At 39.2% G+C, this 21,709-nt stretch overlaps 1 protein-coding gene across 3 annotated transcripts in view; it reads left to right on the top strand.

The window, feature by feature from the left end:
* The window catches only part of LOC124863703 (acid-sensing ion channel 2-like), a 597,324-nt gene that overhangs the window by 9,454 nt on the left and 566,161 nt on the right, over positions 1-21,709 (top strand). The window contains exons 1-2 of one of the 3 annotated variants that reach the window (XM_047358143.1): positions 3,004-3,168; positions 3,898-4,505. In XM_047358143.1, coding sequence (XP_047214099.1) covers positions 3,933-4,505 — 573 coding nt within the window. In that variant the 5' untranslated portion in view covers positions 3,004-3,168; positions 3,898-3,932. Of the gene's footprint in view, positions 1-3,003; positions 3,239-3,897; positions 4,506-21,709 lie in introns of those variants that run through there. The other 2 variants (XM_047358141.1, XM_047358142.1) reach the window with 2 other exon arrangements.

The following is a 21,709-nucleotide window of genomic DNA, read 5'->3' as shown; positions in this document are numbered from 1 at the left end:
AACACAGTTCTGACCTGATAGGCTTTAATATTGCTTTAACAATAAGCTGATTGAAGCGTGAACAATTATAAACAACAAATAAACATGGGTTAAAAGTACGGACAACAACTGCACAAGGAACGTACCCTTTATCTTGGGCTCTTTATTAGTAGCAACTCAATGACCCCTTAGCAAACACAAGTAGCATACATTTTAACTCACCATGGGAGTGTGAGTCAAATTAAAGCTACAACAGGTTGACAATAAAGCCGTGGCTTTCACCAGGCATCATCACCTGACTAAATCTGGTTTGCATAAAAAAAAAGACCTCTCCATACTTTTTGGTATCCTTTAGTAAAAATTTTTGAAAAACCCTAATATATATGAGCCCCATACACTTTAATTCTTAAAGTGTATGGGGCTCAACGTCCCAGCCTCCACCTGTCAGTTGATCAACAGCTTCCTGACAGACTGACAGCAGCAGGTGAGGCTGGAGAGCATCTTCTCCCGATCCAGATCAATAAGTACTGGTGCCCCCCAGGGTTGTGTTCTATCCCCACTCCTCTTCTCTCTGTACACAAATGACTGCACCTCACCGGACTCGTCCGTGAAACTCCTGAAGTTTGCAGATGACACCACTGTCATTGGACTGATCCAGGACGGTGATGAGTCTGCATACAGACAGCAGGTGGATCGGCTGGTACACTGGTGCAGTCAGAACTACCTTGAACTGAACTCACTCAAGACTGTGGAAATGGTGGTGGACTTTCGGAGAACACCACCCCCATACACCCCCCTCACCATCCTCAACAACACTGTATCGGCTGTGGACCACTTCAGGTTCTTAGGAACCACCATCTCTGAGGACCTGAGATGGTCTTCACACATAGACACTGTTCGAAAGAAGGCCCAGCAGAGACTACTTCCTGAGGCAACTCAAGACGTTCAACCTTCTACAGGAGCTGCTGGTCATCTTCTACACTGCCATCATTCAATCTGTCCTGTCTTCATCCATCTCAGTGTGGTTTGGCTCATCCACAAAACAGGACAGGTCCAGACTGCAACGAATAATCAGGAATGCAGAGAGAATAATCAGGGCTGACCTTCCCTCCGTCCAGGACTTATACAGGTCTAGGGTCAGGAAAAGAGCTGCTAAAATCTCTGCAGACCCCACACACCCTGCACACAAACTGTTCAGAGTTTGACCCTCAGGCCATCGCTACAGAGCACTGTTTACTAAAACCAGCTGCCACAGAGACAGTTTCTTCCCCCAGGCTGTTTCTCTAATGAACATTCAATAGAGTACAGAACAACAGCATACAGATGTTACAAATGCACCTTTTTATTTATATATGTGTATATTGTACATTGTAAATATGTATATTCTGTAATGCAAAAACAAAACAAAAGAGCAAAGTGTACCGGAGCCAAATTCCTTGTTTGTATGTACAAACTTGGCAATAAAGCTGATTCTGATTCTGATTTAACAAGATTCTCAGGGCCTTTGGAAGAAACAATGGCCCACAGCATCACAGATCCCTCAGCATACCAGATTGAAAGGTCTTAATTGTTCTTTTTTGTTTTTGTTTTTTTTGTTTTACCAACCTGGAGGGTTTGTTCCCAAAACGCTCAATGTTAGTCTCATCTGACCAAAGCACCTGGTTCCAGTCCCAGTAGAGTTTAGCTGTATTTGTCATAGTATCACCTGAAGGGCTATTCTGTGGCATTCTTCCCAAACAACTGGTTGCCATGTTTACATGTTTAAAATTATGAATAAGTTGGGACCCCCCAGGTGCCATTTTGTTGACGTTCCCTGAGTTTTTTGTTTTTTGCACCATTTTGCAGGATAAGGTTGGATCAAGCCTTGTTTTTGACCTGTCTAGTTGTTTTAACATTTTACAAATTACTTCGACAGTAGACAGTAGAGTATTCTTGTGGCTATTTCTTAACTCATGAAAATTATGACCCCATCTGCCTTACTTGAATGGCAGGTTTTCTTGTTTTTCCCATTTTAAAAGTTTCTTGGTACTTCATCAAATTAAAAAGAAAAGTATCAATAAAAAGTTGTGCATGTCTGTGATGGTAAACACAGTAAGGCAAGCAGCAGCGAAGGAAACTAGTTATCCATAGGCTTTGCACACACATTCCTAATTATGGTACTTTTTCTAATTACTATTGAGTTTATCAAATTGAAAAACTCATAGTTAATGCAATATTTTTTGTTTATGTTACCTACATAATTATTGTTATTATTATTCCAGTTCAAATAATTTTTTTGTAGTTACATTGTATTACCAAATAATTTGTTTCCATTTTAACTAGATTGTTGTGTCTTTGTTTTTTGTTTAACACCATTTAACACTCTAACACTCTTCTTCTGTCCTAGCACTTTCCTCCCCCTGTCTTCTTGTATTACCTTACAGTCGGGCTGTTTTTCTATTTCTTTTAATAAATAGTCTGGTTCTACGAAATGTCAAACTACTCAAGTACATGTCTGGGCTGAGGACAAGTACATTGTGTGTACCTATTACTCCCATTACATCAGTGTCCTTCACCTCTACTTTTGAGTTTGAATTCCTGTGGCTGACAACCTTGTTCACCCTTTGTAACCACATTTTTCTGCTTGCCCTTTTTTTTAGTTTCCTGTCTTGTTGTCGTCCTCAACCTAGATCTTCCTGCCTTTACTCCTCCATCTCCACTTCTGCTTCACCACCCATGACACGCAACCCTCCCAACCTACCCCACTCCCCTCCTCAACTATGCAACCATCACTGTTCTCCTCTCCAGTATCTGTCTCTCCAGCTGATGGTCAACCGGTTTCCATCTGCCTGTCACTTTTTTTGTGGCGACTAGATGCCAAAAAATATTTAAAAAAAAGACAAATGAGAGCGGCGAGGAGAAAACATATTCAATAAGAGACTTTGCTTTGGGGAGATCAGGCGAGGAGAGTGTTGGCTTCCCTCCTGTCTCTCCCCTCTCTCCTCTCTCTCACTGCTCTGGCTCAGTGCAAAGCATGTGTGTTGGTGTGTGCGTCTCTCCCGGCTCGGCTGTTGTTCGCTGCCGCCACAGATGAGCGGGGAAGACGAGGTAAAGCGGATCGAGGAGGAGTTTGGATCGACAAGCGAGACTAACCAGCGGCTCTGATCATCAACGACTCTCATTCTGTCTTTCCTATACACACATGCACACGTGCGGTGTCACACTCTCTCATACACACTCACGCCAGCTGGATGTCTCCTCGCTAGGCTGAACGAGAGAGGTGCTTTGGCTTGTCATTAGTTGAGGGCACGGGAGAACATGAGAAGCCCTGACGCGTGTTTGCTTGTGCAGTGTTTCTGAATGGAGATGAGCCGGTACTTTAAATACACGGGCTGCTTTTATTTGCTCTCGGCTGAAGTGACTATCACCTCCTGCTCAGAGTGTCACACGGGACTTAACTCTGTTATTTTAGTCAATGAAAACGAGCAGCAATGGGGGGCAATGGAAGATGAAATAGGAGGAGAGGCATGTTGGGATTTTGGTGTGTGGGTTGAGTGGATGTTTCGGGGTGTAGAGGGAGCCACAGGCAGGCTGGCAGCCACAGTAACTCTCAGTTCTGGGGAGTAAATAAGAGTGGAAGTGGAGAGTAGAGGGATGACCTGAGGGAGCATCTTTCTTCTCATTCGCCGATTCTCTGATGTAGTTCCTCAGATTTTAGATGTCTCAGCCTTCCTTATTTTTAGTCCCTCGTTTTTCAGTTATTTCTTAAGTTTAAATTTGCTGTCTTGTCAGTTTTTTCATGTTATCTCAGTGTGTTTTGGATTCCTTCATCTTTTACACTGTTCCATTTCTCTTTTGATCTTCCACTTTTTCCCTGCTTCTGTCAATTTAAAATAATTTATTCCTTGTCTCTTATTGACAGTTCATCTCTCTGTCCAGGTGAGGTCCCTGGCTGAGGAGGTGGAGGGCTAACCATGGATCTAAAGGAGAGTTGTGGCAGTCAGGGGAGCCATGAGAGCTTCAGTTTGCGCCCCACCTCCTGGCAGGCCTTCGCAAGTACCAGCACGTTACACGGCCTACGCTTCATCTTCCCATATGGTCAAGGCGGTGCACGCTGCTTGCTCTGGGCTGCAGCTCTGCTGGCCTGCCTGGGACTGTTAGCTATGGAGAGCGCAGAGAGGCTTGCATATTTCCTCTCCTACCCTCACCTGACCAGTGTGGACGCTGTGGTGTCAAGCAGTCTGGTTTTTCCTGCTGTGACCATTTGTAACCTCAACACTTACCGCTTCAGCCGCCTCACCAGTAACGACCTGTATCACGCTGGAGAGTTGCTGGCTTTACTGGACGTGGACCTTACAATCCCGCAGCCACACCTGGCTGAGCCGGATGTGCTTGCTTCCCTGCAGGAAAGGACCAACTTCACAGCCTACAAGGCAAAAGCGTTCAACATGAAGGAGTTCTTAGATCGGGTCGGCCATGACCTCAAGGAGATGATGCTCTATTGCAGATACCAAGGCCAGGACTGCAGCGACAGAAACTTCAAAACTGTAAGTCGACAAATGTCCTTTTCCTCTTTAAATATTATCTTTAGCGTGTGTGCTCAGCTGGAGTTAAACTTTTTCCAAAGTTTTCTCTCGTCTTGTGAGATGTGGAAGGTACATGATCTGAGTCTTTCCAGTTTTTAGAGTTCAGTATTTTTTCTGCAAATAAATGTCTTGATGTATGCTGATGGCTGTACTTTCCTTCCCACTGTGCACAGTTGGGAGTCTCCTAACTGGTTTTCTCTGTGCTACTCTCAAGTTTTGCTTCACAAGGCTGCCTCTCTGGTCTGCTAATACATTCTGTGATGCTGTCTTGTTGTTGTTTGCAGCCTTCAGATAATAGCTTTGTGATCTCTTCCAAATGCAGCATTGTGACAAGTCTGAAGTATTTTACTTACTGGAGCAAATCCTGGACCATATCTATTGTGAATTCCCTCATATCATCAAGGTGCTTACTTTTTTCTGCATGCAAGGATTTTATTTTTATCTATAAGCATTCAAAAGTGTTTTTCTCAATGCTTGATTGTTTGTAAGCAAAAATAGACTATTTGCTGGACAGAATGTGATTTCTGCTATCTCTTGTTTTTGCTGTTGGGAGTAGCACCCTGCTGTTTTTGTGGGTGTAAAATTAAAGCCCACTGCCAGGTGGTATGTAGATTAATTTTGAGTAAAACGTGCATTTGGCTGTGCTGATGCAAGGAAGGTATGATCCTTTATGGCCTTTAAGCTTTCAGTATTCAGCTTTATGCCAGAGCAACGTGAGCAGGTTTTGGCACAAGCTTGGTTTGGCTCTTAACATCCACTTGTTGCACACTTAAACTCGCTCAGGCTGAGTGTTTATGGAGTCCTGCAGGGATTAATTCAGTTGCTCACAGCATAAAAGCTTAACATGTTGGAGAGGAGAATATTGAAGCTTTCATTGGTCCAAAACAAATCCTGGAATTTTTGCAGGTACGAAGACATCCGTGTGAAACAAAAAAAAAGACTTAAGTAATTACATCTAGTTTGGTACACCAGACATTTATGCTCTTCATTTAAAAAAAAGGCCGCACATTTTTATACTTCTGCAATGCATTTATTCTGCTGTTGGCAAATGTGCAAGTTTTTTAATCCACTGTAATATGTTGACGACCTGAATACTTGGGAAATCTATGCCTACTTTGTTATGAGATATGGGGCAATTTCTCTTCTTGCACGTATCAAAGTCACTGCTTCTTTAACAAATTTTAAAATACAAAAATCCAGGGTACAAAATGTCTTAACTTTGCGATTTTAATTTATAAGCCCTGACAATGAAAATAATACAAAACACAAACTTGTTTGTCTTTAAAATGTTGTCAGATTTCGTTTTGGTTTGCAATATTGTATATGGTTAAGCATAAAAAACGCATTTGAAATGTGGCATTTTCTTTATTAGGGTACTCCCATGTTATCGCACCAAAGGCTATCAATTCTGGTTGATGTAGGGTCAGGGCAAAGTGGGCCAAAGTGGGCCATTTTTAGAGGTCTGCTTCAAATTGTGTAGTATGAGTGTTATGGGATAATTCATAGTATTCTAATATATTATTGGTTTGGTTGCTGACCTTCCTTACAAAGCATTAAAATGTAGATTTAAATGGCAATATTTGTAGCAAGCCTGAATAATGTTAATAATTTTAAATCTGACTTCGGATAATGTATCTACCTCTTAAATGAAACTCCCTGTTCTTAGGGGAAGCTCTTGACTGCTATAATTTTTTATTTCAGGTTAACAACCAAGTAGACACACAGAATCAAGGGGCAGCAGTACTGACAGGAAATTGGATTTAGATGCATTAGTTTCTTTATTTATAGAGCACTTTTCATTCAAAATTAAGGCAACACAAAGTTCTTTGTCACAAAAATAAGACAAACAGTTAACTGAGGCTAGACATGGGAAAACAAATGTCTAGTTAAGAGGTAATGGTTTGATGTGAAAAAGAAATTTCTTTTTAATATACAGTTACTTGAAAAACCATCTGTGGTTACTATTTAGTCTTGAAAAGTCTGGAATTTGCTTTTATACTTTTCCAGGTCTGGGTAAATATAGAAAAATAAGTATGGAAAAATGTTTCATTTTCCAGACTTTCTTTCTTTTGTTTTCCAAATAGTGAAAGTCTAATGTTTGATAAATGCAGTTATGTTTACTTTAATTTGTAATAAGTTGGCATCATTTGGCTTTATATTGCCGAATCATACCTTAATTTTAACATTTTACCCATCAGTATTTTGGTTTTTGTCTTACATAGTGAATGCACATGTGGAGATTAAAAAAAGGTGATTTAACTACCTGTTTTAAATTCAAACTTAACTGGAGCTGTGCTTTTTTAACTGAATCTAAAATGCCTAGCAAAGCGTTGATTTTATCCAAAAAATAGCAGTTAATAAAGTTCTCAAACTATGGTTGAAGAAGCTGTAATAGAATACTCTATTCATTATTTGAATAATTAAGGGGAATGAAGCTATAGTTTGAACTGTGATGATGTAAGTTAGTCCAGTAAAATCTTGTAAAACCTCTAGAAAGGACATTTCTACTATTTAAGCAGGTTCAAAGTAAATATTTTCTTAATGCCTAGAATGCAGGTGAAAAACATAAAATGAACCTTGCAAGTAGGACCACTGACCTCTACAATATTCTTACATCTACTAACAAACTGTAGATTGAAGACATATATTTAAAATAATTAAAAACAACAATGAATATGAATTTGACTTTTTCACAAGAGCTAGATAGCTTTAGTCATGAAATCTGATCCATAAGTAAAGCAACCATATGATACAACTTTCAACATTTTCTTTTCTGCAGAAAGGATTTGTTTTTAGATGAGCAGACATTATTCTGTAAGCACCTGCACAACATGACATGAATAAATGACTCGGTACTGCTACCCCAGCAGACGTCAATGACTGAAGCAGTGGGGACTCTCTGTACTTCATACAGTAAGTTGCAGCTTCCAAACTGCATGCATCCATTCACACAATGATTTAAAGTCTGCAGGGGCGTAAGTGATAGTCATACGGCCATGTTTTTCTGTTTCTATGCTCACATTTATTAACCCTTTTAAACTGGAGGCCATAGACTCACACATAATTAATGTTGACTAACAGTTGAATAAACTTCATTGAACTGTTGATTATTTATCTTTCTATCTAATGATGTTGCTGCTGATACAGATGTAGCTGTTGATGACCATGCAATGTAAGCAGCCTAATGAGGTTGTCCTCAGATTTGATCCGTTTTCATTAGCTCCTTGTTTTGTGAAGTGGACTCTTGTTGCCATTGATGAAGTGGATCAGTGGCATTTTTCTGCCTCAGCTGTGTGTAATTTAAGTCATGAAAGCCTTTAGGTCTGTGTCGGTAACTATTGAATTGATTTCATCGTGTTTTATCTTGAGACATGCTCAATTCAGAGAAGTTAATTGGAAAAAATAACAATAGTGAATAATGTGTTGGCTGCAATGATTTTTAATTCACGCTTTCAGATGGATGTTTGCCCTGCAGCTGATCCATACTGCAGTGAGCTGTAGCTACTCCACAAGTGAGGAGTAGTCTGTCAGTAGAACATCTGATTTTCATGATGACATTTTCAGTGTTAATTCAGATCTCTTTGCTCTGTATTTGCCTTCTCATGTAGCCCATTAAGGCTCCATTTAACCACCCCTTAGCAACAATCTTACATGTTGTGTGACACATATTTCACTCCAAACCATGTTTAAAGATAATCATGTTGACAGAGACGCTACTAGAAGGCACTGTCATCCTCTTTGCCCTCTGCCTGTTGCTGCTGCTGAGCTCCTCATGTCTTCTCTTCTGTCTATTAACTTGGCCCATCTTTCTCTGTTTAAAGTCTGCAACGCTCTTTCATATCTCCATATTTGTTTCAGATGAAAGTAAAATAACAAAAACAAAAAAATGCATGTGTGGCCACACCGACTCAGAAACACCAATTCAGAAACACTGTTCTCACTAAAGTACATGCATACATGAATAAGCACACACACAGAGAGAGCATATTAGCATGACACTCCAGGGACCCGAGTCAGCGTTTGAGTGGCACTGTGATGAATGACCGTGGGGAGGATTATGGGGACGCAAGAGTCTGTGTGATATGACTGATGGAACTGGAGCATTGCACCGCACAAGAAGGGAAATGGAAACACTCTGCACATTCCCACTCATATGTGCAATGCATCACCTTGGATAGTTTTAAGCATTTTCAAATTTGCAGACTGCTCCCTTTTAATGTATGTTCATGCGTGAGCACCTCGGCAACCTACTTGACATGATTCTTTCTAAATGAGCACTTTGGTAAACTTCTTTTTGAAGGTGGCTTAAATGAGGCCACATCTCAAAGAAAGTCTCTCTCAAAAGCTTTTTCTCACCTTTCAGTTCAACTTCTCTGCAACTTTTTTTAAAATTTGATTTCTTTGACGACGAGAACATACCGCCAGCCCTATTAGTTCAATGTTACAACTCTGTTAGCACCTTTCCGTAGCAGTTACGGCAGCTACAATTTAAGTGTTAGTTGTACAGCTTTGTTTGTTACCTTACCCTAACACATTTTCTATTGGCCATATATTTTTCCACAGTCTTGATCACCAGATCTGAAATTCTGCTGTGATCATCAAGAAACGTTGACACACAATAGAACATGTGATTATGTTTTACCTTAATTTTTGTCAAGCCTTTGTGCTTTGTTTTTATGGAGGTAGGTGCAAAAATGTTAAAAATGGCCCTATCCCACAAAGGTAAATAATCTTTTAAGCTGTTAACAGGCCACCACCCACTGGTAGGTTAAGTTGCAAAATGATGAAGTGCATTATCTTGACAATAGAATGCCACAATTTATTTTTTAAATATTATTTCCCTACACTTCTGATCCAAAATGGCTTCCATTTTATTTCAGTTGACACCTCATTTAACAGATTCTCTCCAGACCCAATCGCACCAATGGTAATTGTAAATAATACTTCAGATATGGATTGAGAAAGCGCCTGGACATACTCAAAGAAAACCCTCTCCATAAATTTTTTATTTTGTGTTATGAAGTTTGAACTTGTACTATGCTGGTACGCTATGCTGGTACGCTATGCTATGATGGTTCTCCAACAAGGTGCTCATTTTCTTCCCCATTTTTTAAGCAGGGAGTGTTAGTACGCATGCACATGTTGAGCTTCAAATAACATACCCCCTACTAGTGGTGTGGTTGGTGAGTTGCATGGTTGTCACGTTTCTACTAGTGTGCACAGAGATGGTATTTAAAACATTGTCATGTAGTTGTGTTAACTGAAACGTAAAAACAATCCTGCTTTCAATAGATCGTTGTTTACACAGAGCATAAATGATTTTATCCCATTGTTAAAAGAAAAGATCTCTGATAAGGTTTTGACGTTAAACTATATTGCAATGATCATTTAAGCAGCTTGCTGAGTTCATACCATATTAGAAGCTATTAATATTTGCAGTCGATGCTAATAGGTGCATCACAACAAAGCAAGCAGCTTGGATAAATTTTCATAAAACACTCTTTCATTAAATATAACTGAACTCATGGCAGCATTTACTTCATAATATCAGTTTTATTTCTCCAGAAATCGTTGCAATTACTGTCCTGCTAGTATTTTATCAACTAATACTATAAGTAAGTCTTCTAAAAGATCTAGTGTAAACATGCATGCAATGTACATTATTTACAGAAACACAGTTGGCACAAACTTGGTTCTAATGCAAATAATCCAACTTCCATTTTTGATTTGCTTGTCTCTGCATTTCTTTATCTAGGTCTATCATTTAAAAATGGAGAATATTTTATTCAGCACCTGTTCAGATAAAAATTAAATTAAGAATGGCTTGTTACTACTAGATTGCAAACCAGAGCTCCACAATATTTTAGAATGCGTTAGTCATGGCAAAATCACAGTTGCTTGGATGCAATATTTAGTTGAATATAATATTTCAAATGGCAGGCATCCACACACTACATATTGATCATATCTTTATCCAGTTAGGTATTTATTTTCTTGATATCGTGCAACCCCATTGTGAACTTTAGTTTGTTGTACAATACATTCTTGTATGTTTTTAATTATGCAGTTACCATACGTCAAATTATACACATCATTTTAAGCCTTTTACAATATTATAATAGGACATGAGGCAATGGACACAGGAATGAGTTTTTAGGTGTACTAATGTAATGGATTTTAGCACCAAGTTTGATTGTGCTCTCATGTATATTTATAAATCAGTTTAGAGTATATCACTCTGGAGGGAGTTATTTAGAATCAGAATCAGCTTTATTCAACAGGTTTGTGAAAACATATGAGAAATTTGACTTTAGTTCTGCTTTGCTTTCTGCTCAGTGAAGACATTTAAAATGTAAATATACAAAGAAAGGTAAATGAAAAAAAAAAAAAGTATATTTCTTGTAAATATGTATACATACATTGTTTTTACAAAAAAAAGGGAAGACAAGGTTGAATTAGTGCAAATATGCATGGTATTGATCTGTTAAGTGTTCATCAGAGAGACAGACTGGGGTAAGAAACTTTCTGTGTGGCGGCTAGTTTTTGCAAATAGCCTTCTGTAGCGCCAACCTGAAGGGAAAAGTCTAAACAATTTGTCTCCAGGATGTGTGGGGTCGGCAGAAATTGTAGCTACTCTTTTCATTTATCTTCCTATTGAATGATGTTGTATATATTAAAAGGAATGAAATGACGTCAGGAATTCACAGGAGCAGACAGCCATGTGATGTTGAGAAAAATAAAATAAAGGATTTTTCCAACACCTGCGCTATAAGTCCCAACCAAAGGGTTTGGAGTTAAATGCAAGCTGTGCAAAAACTATCATAAATTAATAAAAACCATCTTGATTGCTCAGTTGGAAAAATAGTGTCATTCTGACCTTTGGCTTGAACTCATGCTTTGTAAAGATAAGAATTATTTAGGCTCAGACTGGAATACTGAAAATGATTTTGTGTATGACCTGAAAATGATAAAAATAGGTTAAATATCACATCTGGGTCTCCTTGGACACTGCACTGACCGGTTCTTCAGTAACTACCTCTTATAAATAACCTCATTTTATGTGTTTTTAAAGCATGTAGCAAGTATGTCAGGGCAATTGGTAAAGTTTTATAATGAGCAACAATATTCTATTCACTCAGTCTTACCGATTTAGTAAAATGAAGACACACATTACATCTTGGAAAGTTATTAATGGGATTTCCCCAGATTGAAGCTTATGAAGCATGTCTTAAACTTCCAGTTAAATGAACTAATAGAAATGATTAATGCATACGGTAGGCTAGAATTGTCCAGGGATGTTTTCTTTTCTTACATGTCTGTATGCTAATGTCTTTTATGTACCTTAGGTGATTTTCGGACGGTTACTTTATTTATATTTTATTTTTTTGCAGAAAAAACGGGCTAAGCTTACAATACATTGTTGTAAGTTACAGGGATGGACATGGGGAAATTTTGTGTTTTTGCGTCCCCATGCAATACTTTTGCGTTCGCTCGAAATACTTTTTGCGTTCTCATGCAATAGTCTTTGCGTTATCTCGCAATACTTTGTGGGATAGTTTCCAAACCAGATAACTGCAAAAATGGAACAAACACTACACCCGTTTTTGAGATTTATTGAGTTTTAATTTGATATCGGCCTTAAATAAAATGATCTTCAATCAGACTTAAAGACAGTTATTATCAAACTACTGAACTCTGGACAATAATACTGCACAAAACCACATCTGTGACACTTTATTTGCTTATTGCTGCTGCATGATGTGTACTTTTTTTTTGCACACCATTAGTGCTTTTGTTTTTATTGTGATTTGAACGGTTCTTCTTATCTTGAGCATTTAATTGCATTGTTGACTGCATGTTAACCTGCATATGACAAATAAACCATATCAATGACATATCAGTGCTGTTTGTTTTGTGAGCAGTTTGTCATCTGTGCTGCTGTTCCAAAATGCACAGCTTTCTCAAGGTGATTAACAACTTTTGCGAGCGAACACAAAGTATTGCGTGGGAACGCAAAAGAGAAAAATTCCCCCATGTCCCTTCGCGGGCTCCGTAGTAAGTCATGTGCAAGAAATATATATTTTTTTATTTGCTGCATAAAATGCAGCCTCACAACTCACTGGTTAATGCTGACAGTATTTACAGTTTATCATATTTAAGAAATTGCAAGGAATTTTCTCTGGCATAGATTTTTTTTCTTTAATTTTTCCAATATTTAAAAAAGGAAAAGTTATGGCTTGGATTCCAAACTTTTTAACGTTTACAACAAGCTGTGAGAATTATTATTAATGTTAAAATAATAGAATTCTACTACAGGCTTACTTTAGAGAAAAGGAATCTGATTAACTCACTAACAGCTTGTTAGGCTTAGATATAAAGAAAAAACAAAGTGGCAAAAAATAAATAATACTGTGCAAAAAAGAACTTCAGAACAATTGATTTAGCTGTTTTTTTATATTTTGGTTTACATAAATCACTGTATCCTGTAAAATGTCATGCTAGTTCTTGGTGTTTTTGCTTACATTAAATTTGATTGCAATACTTGACATGAAATTAAGATTTTACCCTCATCTTTAAAACAATCTGTAGCTCACCCTAATTTAAAAACCTAATATAAAAATCTCTGGAATAAATGACAAGGTGAGAGTATATTGTCCTGTCATGTGGGGATTTTAATAGAGATTACTGTTCAAAGTAAAAAGGTGCCTTGGCACCCACAGTCTAGTTTGGTGAGTGTGACGTAAATACAAGAAATAAAATCAGAATCAATTTATTTTTGGTAATTTTTCTTTGCATTTTTATTGCATATGCAGCAGAAGCATGTACTCATTTGTTTCCATGCCTGATTGCACTAGGAAGGTTAGGCTATTTAAATATCAATACCTTTTGGTCTCTGTACCTCCCAGCTTAAATTGGCTTTCCTTCAAATAACCTTCTTCTAACCCTTTTAAAAGAAGCCATTTCTAAATCAAATTTGTAACATGCAACATTTCAGTGTTCCATGTCTTGATCTATCAGATGTTTAGATTTACATGTTCACCTTTTTTAAGGATTTTTTTACCACCTTGCAGTTTGTATCTGCATTAGGCAAGATTCAGAGCAATTCAAGCAATTCGTAAAACATTTTAATTTAACAGTTGCTTAACAGGCTACAAGACAATTTTCTTACATTGTCAAAATATTTTTTTCCCAAACTAACTACCCATAACTATTCACACTGAATGTTGCATCAAGGTAATCTATTACCTAACTAATCTAACTAAACTGATTAGCTACCTTGAAAATTTGATTGTCAGTGCAAGAAGATCATGTGTGTTTGCTTTATTAGACTTCTTGTGGCCCAAATTTGTTTTTCCCGGATGTGATTACCACCTTGATTAAATGCTGATTGATTACACCAACAAGGCAAATCAGTGTATATGCCACAGTGAATCTGCTCAGATTGCCTCTCTAGGACTCCCTGCATGCTTTAGTGATGTATAAAAATACCCCTTGAGATAAGTGGGCCAGGGAGGATGTTATCACGCTCCCAGCCTTAATGTGAAACCTGATAGCAGCCAGATCTTGCATCAAACAGAAGCTAATTAGCTACTCATCCCTTGCTCTGACCTAAGCCTTGTTGGAACAGCAACACCAGCATAATGGTTTTGGCTGGTTACAGTGTTGGTAATTAGCTGGGATGTGCCTTAGCACTTTAGTGGATGATTATTAGCCAGATTTGGTCTACTTCAGCCAATGGCAAACATCAGGATGCCAGTAACTTATTATGTAAGCAATCCATGGCCTTTTCCTTCTGTCTCTATCTCACTAACTCCATTTTAGCACTTTTAAAAATATTTCTCGACATTTGAAAGCCCATTGCATCACATTAGGTTTTAGTGGATGCACTGTATTAATCATCAAGCCGATGTGGCATTACAGTGGCATTTTATATTCCCAGCAGGCATAACGGCTTAGTGTTTTAAAGGGCATGGAAACCCACAAGATTTTCCCCACCTAAAATGTCCTGGATTGGCAGTAAAACCTTTGCTTTTTGCCAGCTCATAATAAGGACTGGAGTGTAGCCAAAGACGGCTCAACATACAGGTCCTTTTCAAAAAATTAGCATATTGGGATAAAGTTCATTATTTTCTATAATGTAATGATGAAAATTTAATATTCATATATTTTAGATTCATTGCACACTAACTGAAATATTTCAGGTCCTTTATTGTCTTAATACGGATGATTTTGGCATACAGCTCATGAAAACCCAAAATTCCTATCTCACAAAATTAGCATATTTCATCCGACCAATAAAAGAAAAGTGTTTTTAATACAAAAAACGTCAACCTTCAAATAATCATGTACAGTTATGCACTCAATACTTGGTCGGGAATCCTTTTGCAGAAATGACTGCTTCAATGCGGCGTGGCATGGAGGCAATCAGCCTGTGGCACTGCTGAGGTCTTATGGAGGCCCAGGTTGCTTCGATAGCGGCCTTTAGCTCATCCAGAGTGTTGGGTCTTGAGTCTCTCAACGTTCTCTTCACAATATCCCACAGATTCTCTATGGGGTTCAGGTCAGGAGAGTTGGCAGGCCAATTGAGCACAGTGATACCATGGTCAGTAAACCATTTACCAGTGGTTTTGGCACTGTGAGCAGGTACCAGGTCATACTGAAAAATGAAATCTTCATCTCCATAAAGCTTTTCAGCAGATGGAAGCAAGAAGTGCTCCAAAATCTCCTGATAGCTAGCTGCATTGACCCTGCCCTTGATAAAACACAGTGGACCAACACCAGCAGCTGACACGGCACCCCAGACCATCACTGACTGTGGGTACTTGACACTGGACTTCTGGCATTTTGGCATTTCCTTCTCCCCAGTCTTCCTCCAGACTCTGGCACCTTGATTTCCGAATGACATGCAGAATTTGCTTTCATCCGAAAAAAGTACTTTGGACCACTGAGCAACAGTCCAGTGCTGCTTCTCTGTAGCCCAGGTCTGGGGAATGCGGCACCTGTAGCCCATTTCCTGCACACGCCTGTGCACGGTGGCTCTGGATGTTTCTACTCCAGACTCAGTCCACTGCTTCCGCAGGTACCCCAAGGTCTGGAATCGGCCCTTCTCCACAATCTTCCTCAGGGTCCGGTCACCTCTTCTCGTTGTGCAGCGTTTTCTGCCACACTTTTTCCTTCCCACAGACTTCCCACTGAGGTGCCTTGATACAGCACTCTGGGAACAGCCTATTTGTTCAGAAATTTCTTTCTGTGTCTTACCCTCTTGCTTGAGGGTGTCAATAGTGGCCTTCTGGACAGCAGTCAGGTCGGCAGTCTTACCCATGATTGGGGTTTTGAGTGGTGAACCAGGCTGGGAGTTTTAAAGGCCTCAGGAATCTTTTGCATGTGTTTAGAGTTAACTCGTTGATTCAGATGATGAGGTTCATAGCTCGTTTAGAGACCCTTTTAATGATATGCTAATTTTGTGAGATAGGAATTTTGGGTTTTCATGAGCTGTATGCCAAAATCATCCGTATTAAGACAATAAAAGACCTGAAATATTTCAGTTAGTGTGCAATGAATCTAAAATATATGAATGTTAAATTTTCATCATTACATTATGGAAAATAATGAACTTTATCACAATATGCTAATTTTTTGAGAAGGACCTGTAGATGGTGCTTTTTGTGGTAGACATCAAAACTGTCTGTCGTGCCAGCTTATAGTAGTTTAATGATAAAATGTAGGGTGTGATGAGGCTTTATTGAGCAGGATGTTTACCTGAGTTCTGTTAAATATGGTTTGTGCCACAGATTACTGCATAAGAAATTAAACTGTTATTTCACTGTATCTAAATTGGTTGTATTACCCTAAACACCATTTGCTGTTCATTGAAAATCAAATTAGACACAATGTTATTGCTTAAGGCCCGCTTCACAACTTAAAAAAGGTAAATCTGCAAACGCAAAGGGGTAATTCACAACTTAAGGTTTTGCATTTGTAAGATTAGTCCTATTAGGTTTCATTATATGTGAATGTATTTACATACATTTTTTATTTTCAGTTCATCTTGAACTTACATTACTTAAAATTTTAAATTTTTATATGTACAATTCACCAATGTATTAAAAAAGGAAAAATAAAAAAGGTGGGACAAATCAAAACTTTGTCAATGTACACTTTTCAACAGCAATAAGCTACATAGCTAGCTTTGCACTTAACTGAATTACTCAACAGAAATGTCAAGCTGAATGTAAACATCACTGGTCCTGGAGAAAAATCAGCTAAGCCCAAATAAAGCAGTCTGCACAAGCAGTCCAGAATGCTGCACAGCATTTGAGATGCTACAACACATGGGTACTGTCGGTAGAATCCCTCTGACCAGAGGGGATTTCCCAACAGCTGCGCTTTTTTTGTGCATGAAGTTCATCTCATGCACTGGATCTAAATATCAAGACAGTGATTTAAACCTTTTTTTTCCCTTAAATGTCTGCACAGTCTTATAAAAAAACTCTAAACGACTAAATTAACCATTATTAACTGGCCTTATTGTTGTATCATCCATCTCTCCCTCCCATCCCTCCCTCCCATCCCATCCCATCCCTCCCATCCCTCCCTCCCTCCCTCCCTCCCTCCATCCATCCCTCCACCCACCCACCCACCCACCCACATCTCTAAAGTGTTTTTGTAAGTGTTACCAGTTGATTAGATATTGTGGTTGAATCTGATATTTTCTTCCTACACATATATGATATCCGCTGCCTAGATTTTCCTTGCAATGTGTTTACCGTACAGTCAGAAGAAATACAGGTCCTTCTCAAAATATTAGCATATTGTGATAAAGTTCATTATTTTCCATAATGTCATGATGAAAATTTAACATTCATATATTTTAGATTCATTGCACACTAACTGAAATATTTCAGGTCTTTTATTGTCTTAATACGGATTATTTTGGCATACAGCTCATGAAAACCCAAAATTCCTATCTCACAAAATTAGCATATTTCATCCGACCAATAAAAGAAAAGTGTTTTTAATACTTGCCCTGCGATGGACTGGTTGCCCTGCGATGGACTGGCGACTTGTCCAGGGCGTACCCTGCCTTTCGCCCATAGACTGCTGGAGATAGGCACCAGCTCCCCCGCGACCCACTATGGAATAAGCGGTAGAAAATGACTGACTGACTGACTGACTGTTTTTAATACAAAAAACGTCAACCTTCAAATAATCATGTACAGTTATGCACTCAATACTTGATCGGGAATCCTTTTGCAGAAATGACTGCTTCAATGCGGCGTGGCATGGAGGCAATCAGCCTGTGGCACTGCTGAGGTCTTATGGAGGCCCAGGATGCGTCGATAGCGGCCTTTAGCTCATCCAGAGTGTTGGGTCTTGAGTCTCTCAACGTTCTCTTCACAATATCCCACAGAGTCTCTATGGGGTTCAGGTCAGGAGAGTTGGCAGGCCAATTGAGCACAGTGATACCATGGTCAGTAAACCATTTACCAGTGGTTTTGGCACTGTGAGCAGGTGCCAGGTCGTGCTGAAAAATGAAATCTTCATCTCCATAAAGCTTTTCAGCAGATGGAAGCATGAAGTGCTCCAAAATCTCCTGATAGCTAGCTGCATTGACCCTGCCCTTGATAAAACACAGTGGACCAACACCAGCAGCTGACACGGCACCCCAGACCATCACTGACTGTGGGTACTTGACACTGGACTTCTGGCATTTTGGCATTTCCTTCTCCCCAGTCTTCCTCCAGACTCTGGCACCTTGATTTCCGAATGACATGCAGAATTTGCTTTCATCCGAAAAAAGTACTTTGGACCACTGAGCAACAGTCCAGTGCTGCTTCTCTGTAGCCCAGGTCAGGCGCTTCTGCCGCTGTTTCTGGTTCAAAAGTGGCTTGACCTGGGGAATGCGGCACCTGTAGCCCATTTCCTGCACACGCCTGTGCACGGTGGCTCTGGATGTTTCTACTCCAGACTCAGTCCACTGCTTCTGCAGGTCCCCCAAGGTCTGGAATTGGCCCTTCTCCACAATCTTCCTCAGGGTCCGGTCACCTCTTCTCGTTGTGCAGCGTTTTCTGCCACACTTTTTCCTTCCCACAGACTTCCCACTGAGGTGCCTTGATACAGCACTCTGGGAACAGCCTATTCGTTCAGAAATTTCTTTCTGTGTCTTACCCTCTTGCTTGAGGGTGTCAATAGTGGCCTTCTGGACAGCAGTCAGGTCGGCAGTCTTACCCATGATTGGGGTTTTGAGTGATGAACCAGGCTGGGAGTTTTAAAGGCCTCAGGAATCTTTTGCAGGTGTTTAGAGTTAACTCGTTGATTCAGATGATTAGGTTCATAGCTCGTTTAGAGACCCTTTTAATGATATGCTAATTTTGTGAGATAGGAATTTTGGGTTTTCATGAGCTGTATGCCAAAATCATCCGTATTAAGACAATAAAAGACCTGAAATATTTCAGTTAATGTGCAATGAATCTAAAATATATGAATGTTAAATTTTCATCATTACATTATGGAAAATAATTAACTTTATCACAATATGCTAATATTTTGAGAAGGACCTGTAGATGTTTGGCTTATTTAATATTGAGTCTTTTTGCTGATTTAGCATTTAATATTTACTGTAAATGCTTCATTTTTTTCTGTTCAAAGTGTGTTCTGATTATTCTGCACAGAGGAGAAAAGAGAGCATTTGTTGAACATAAAGAATACAAGTTTCAAATTATTTTTCATGTAAACTAGCACAGTTTCCATCATAAACAAAAATGGGGCATATTTCCAAGTCCTATTGCTAAAATTTGTTGTCGAACAATCTCTCCCTGTCCTCTGAAGTGGTCTTAAAATGTGACTAATTGGTCGTTGTCTGAAGCCCCAGGTTGGGGATGTTGGCTGACATCCAGAGCAGTGAAAATAAGGAGCTGGAGGAGTGGAGAGGAACGCACAGCCCATTACCTCAGCAGGCTGTCTGGATACCCACTTCATCGTGGCCCCAGGAGGAGGAGGAGGAGATGAAGCGTGCCTGTATGTGTGTTTGTATTTGTTGGTCTATGTGTGAGTTTGCTCCGTAATGTGCTGTCACATACAGTCAGGATTGGATAGGTTTGCATGTCTGAGATGGAAGCTAGTTGATGCATTTGCTATGAGTTGCTTTTAGCACATATTGACTTATTGTCAAGTGGCTACTTAACTCAAATCTCTTTGGCTTGTTTGGTCACTGCTCATAGACAATTAGATTCTGTCTGAGACATTAGTTAATCTCCATGAAATGCTGTCTTGCATAGTTTAATTGATTTCTTCAAAAAAATTAAATTTGTTGTTTACCTGTGTGTGCAGACAGGAAAGACTTTAATGAACCATAGTGCAGATAATGCTGACTGGCCTCGTGATTCACTTCAGTGTATCTCGATGTGTGGCATACTCTATAATTGCATCTTTTTGAGTGAGTATTAACTTAATTGTCTAACTAACTCCTCTACTTGAAAGGTGACCTGCACCTTTGTGGATCTGATTAGGCAGGAGTATTTTCATCTAGACATAGTTAAATGTATACTGACTAGGGGTGCACTACAGTGGCTGGGAGGTGCAAACCAGCAATACAAAATCTGAAACACTTTTACAAAGCCTGAGACGAATTTACATTTCAGAAAACACCTTCACAAGTCCCAAAACACATTTTAAAATGACAAAATCTTACGGAAAGGGAATGTACCAACTCTGGCGCTGACCCGTAAGTGGTAACGGGAGTGCTCATGGTGACCCAAGATGGACAGCAATCAGGTGGTGTTCGCCCCGTTTTGTGGCACACATATGGGTAGGTTAACTCGGTTTTGTTGTTCGTGTGGTCAGTCCTTAGAGTCTGAGAGACAGCAAGCTCAATTCGTGGCAGTAGCAACTAGAAATGGTACTTCCACCACCAGAGGAGGCAACAGGGTGCCACACCAGTAGTTTTGCCGAAGCAAATGCTGAATGTCGGCAAATGGGTTGTCATTACAGTTATTAGCTATTGACTGTTTTTCAGTAATTACTTTCAAATGCTGATGTCATTATTAGTTATTATTTAATAAACAGTGTTAGACCCATAATAAAAGGTGGCTAAATTTACTTGAGATGGAAACTGTCATAAATAGCATTATGTGTATGTATAACATGCTGAAAGGATGACAGAGACATTCCACAAACATTCAGTTTGTTATAGATCATGAATGGTTACTCTGAATTGTTACTCACAGAAAATAAAATGAATTATTTAAAACCACGCCTGCACTTTGTGGAGTCCCTGGCCACGAGGGTGCCACAGGTTGCCACAAGGATGCCAGAGGGTGCTAGACCACCTGTAAAAGCCTCCAGGATGCTGCCACGGCGGCTGCCTCTGTTTTACTGTGGTTAAGCGAGCTGCCTCCACTTCAAAAATGACTGTCAAATTCGCCCTTACGCGGTTTTGTTATGCGCAAAAACATCATGAATCATGGCAGTGGCGCTTCCTCAGATCGTAGTAAAGGCAATATTTTTTAAATGATCTGACTTGTGGTGATGATGTCATAGTTGCTGTTATTTATCTGAGAAATTTAAAAGTCTACCCTCAAATATGTAGATATGACATTTTTGAGTTTTTGTCACTGTTTTAAGTGGTAATTTGTGTGTTCATTATTTGTAAATGTCCATTTATATTCCCTAAGTTTCCACGCTTATTAAAACAAAATTGTTTACAGTGACCAGTCTCATTTCATGTTGACACAACCAGATATCACTCATCAAATTTCACCCACATCTGATGTGAAATTTTAAAATGAAAGCCCTTAACAATAAGACATTTTAGACATTACTGTGTTTATAGCAAGAAGACTGATTGTTTCCAGTGATTACTCTCACTTCAGGCTGACGGAAGAACACCTCCAGATGTCACTCATTAAATGTCACCAACATCTGATGTGGAATTTCAAAATTAAAGCCTGTCAATTTTAGACATTTCCATCTATCTTTTACGTAGTTGCCGAATATATTCATATCACGATTCATTGTCCAATCATCTGTGATCTCTTAGCACTTGAAATATGTTTAAAGGGTGACTATATGCAACTGCCACACCTATTGCAGTCCAGTATCTAAACAACTGAAGGAGTAGTTCCCAAAATGGGGCGAACGCCACTCGATCGCTGTCCATCTTGGAT

This window comes from Girardinichthys multiradiatus, chromosome Y (genome assembly GCF_021462225.1).
Source record: "Girardinichthys multiradiatus isolate DD_20200921_A chromosome Y, DD_fGirMul_XY1, whole genome shotgun sequence".
Taxonomy (NCBI): domain Eukaryota; kingdom Metazoa; phylum Chordata; class Actinopteri; order Cyprinodontiformes; family Goodeidae; genus Girardinichthys; species Girardinichthys multiradiatus.
This window is presented reverse-complemented; position numbering and strand designations above follow the sequence as displayed.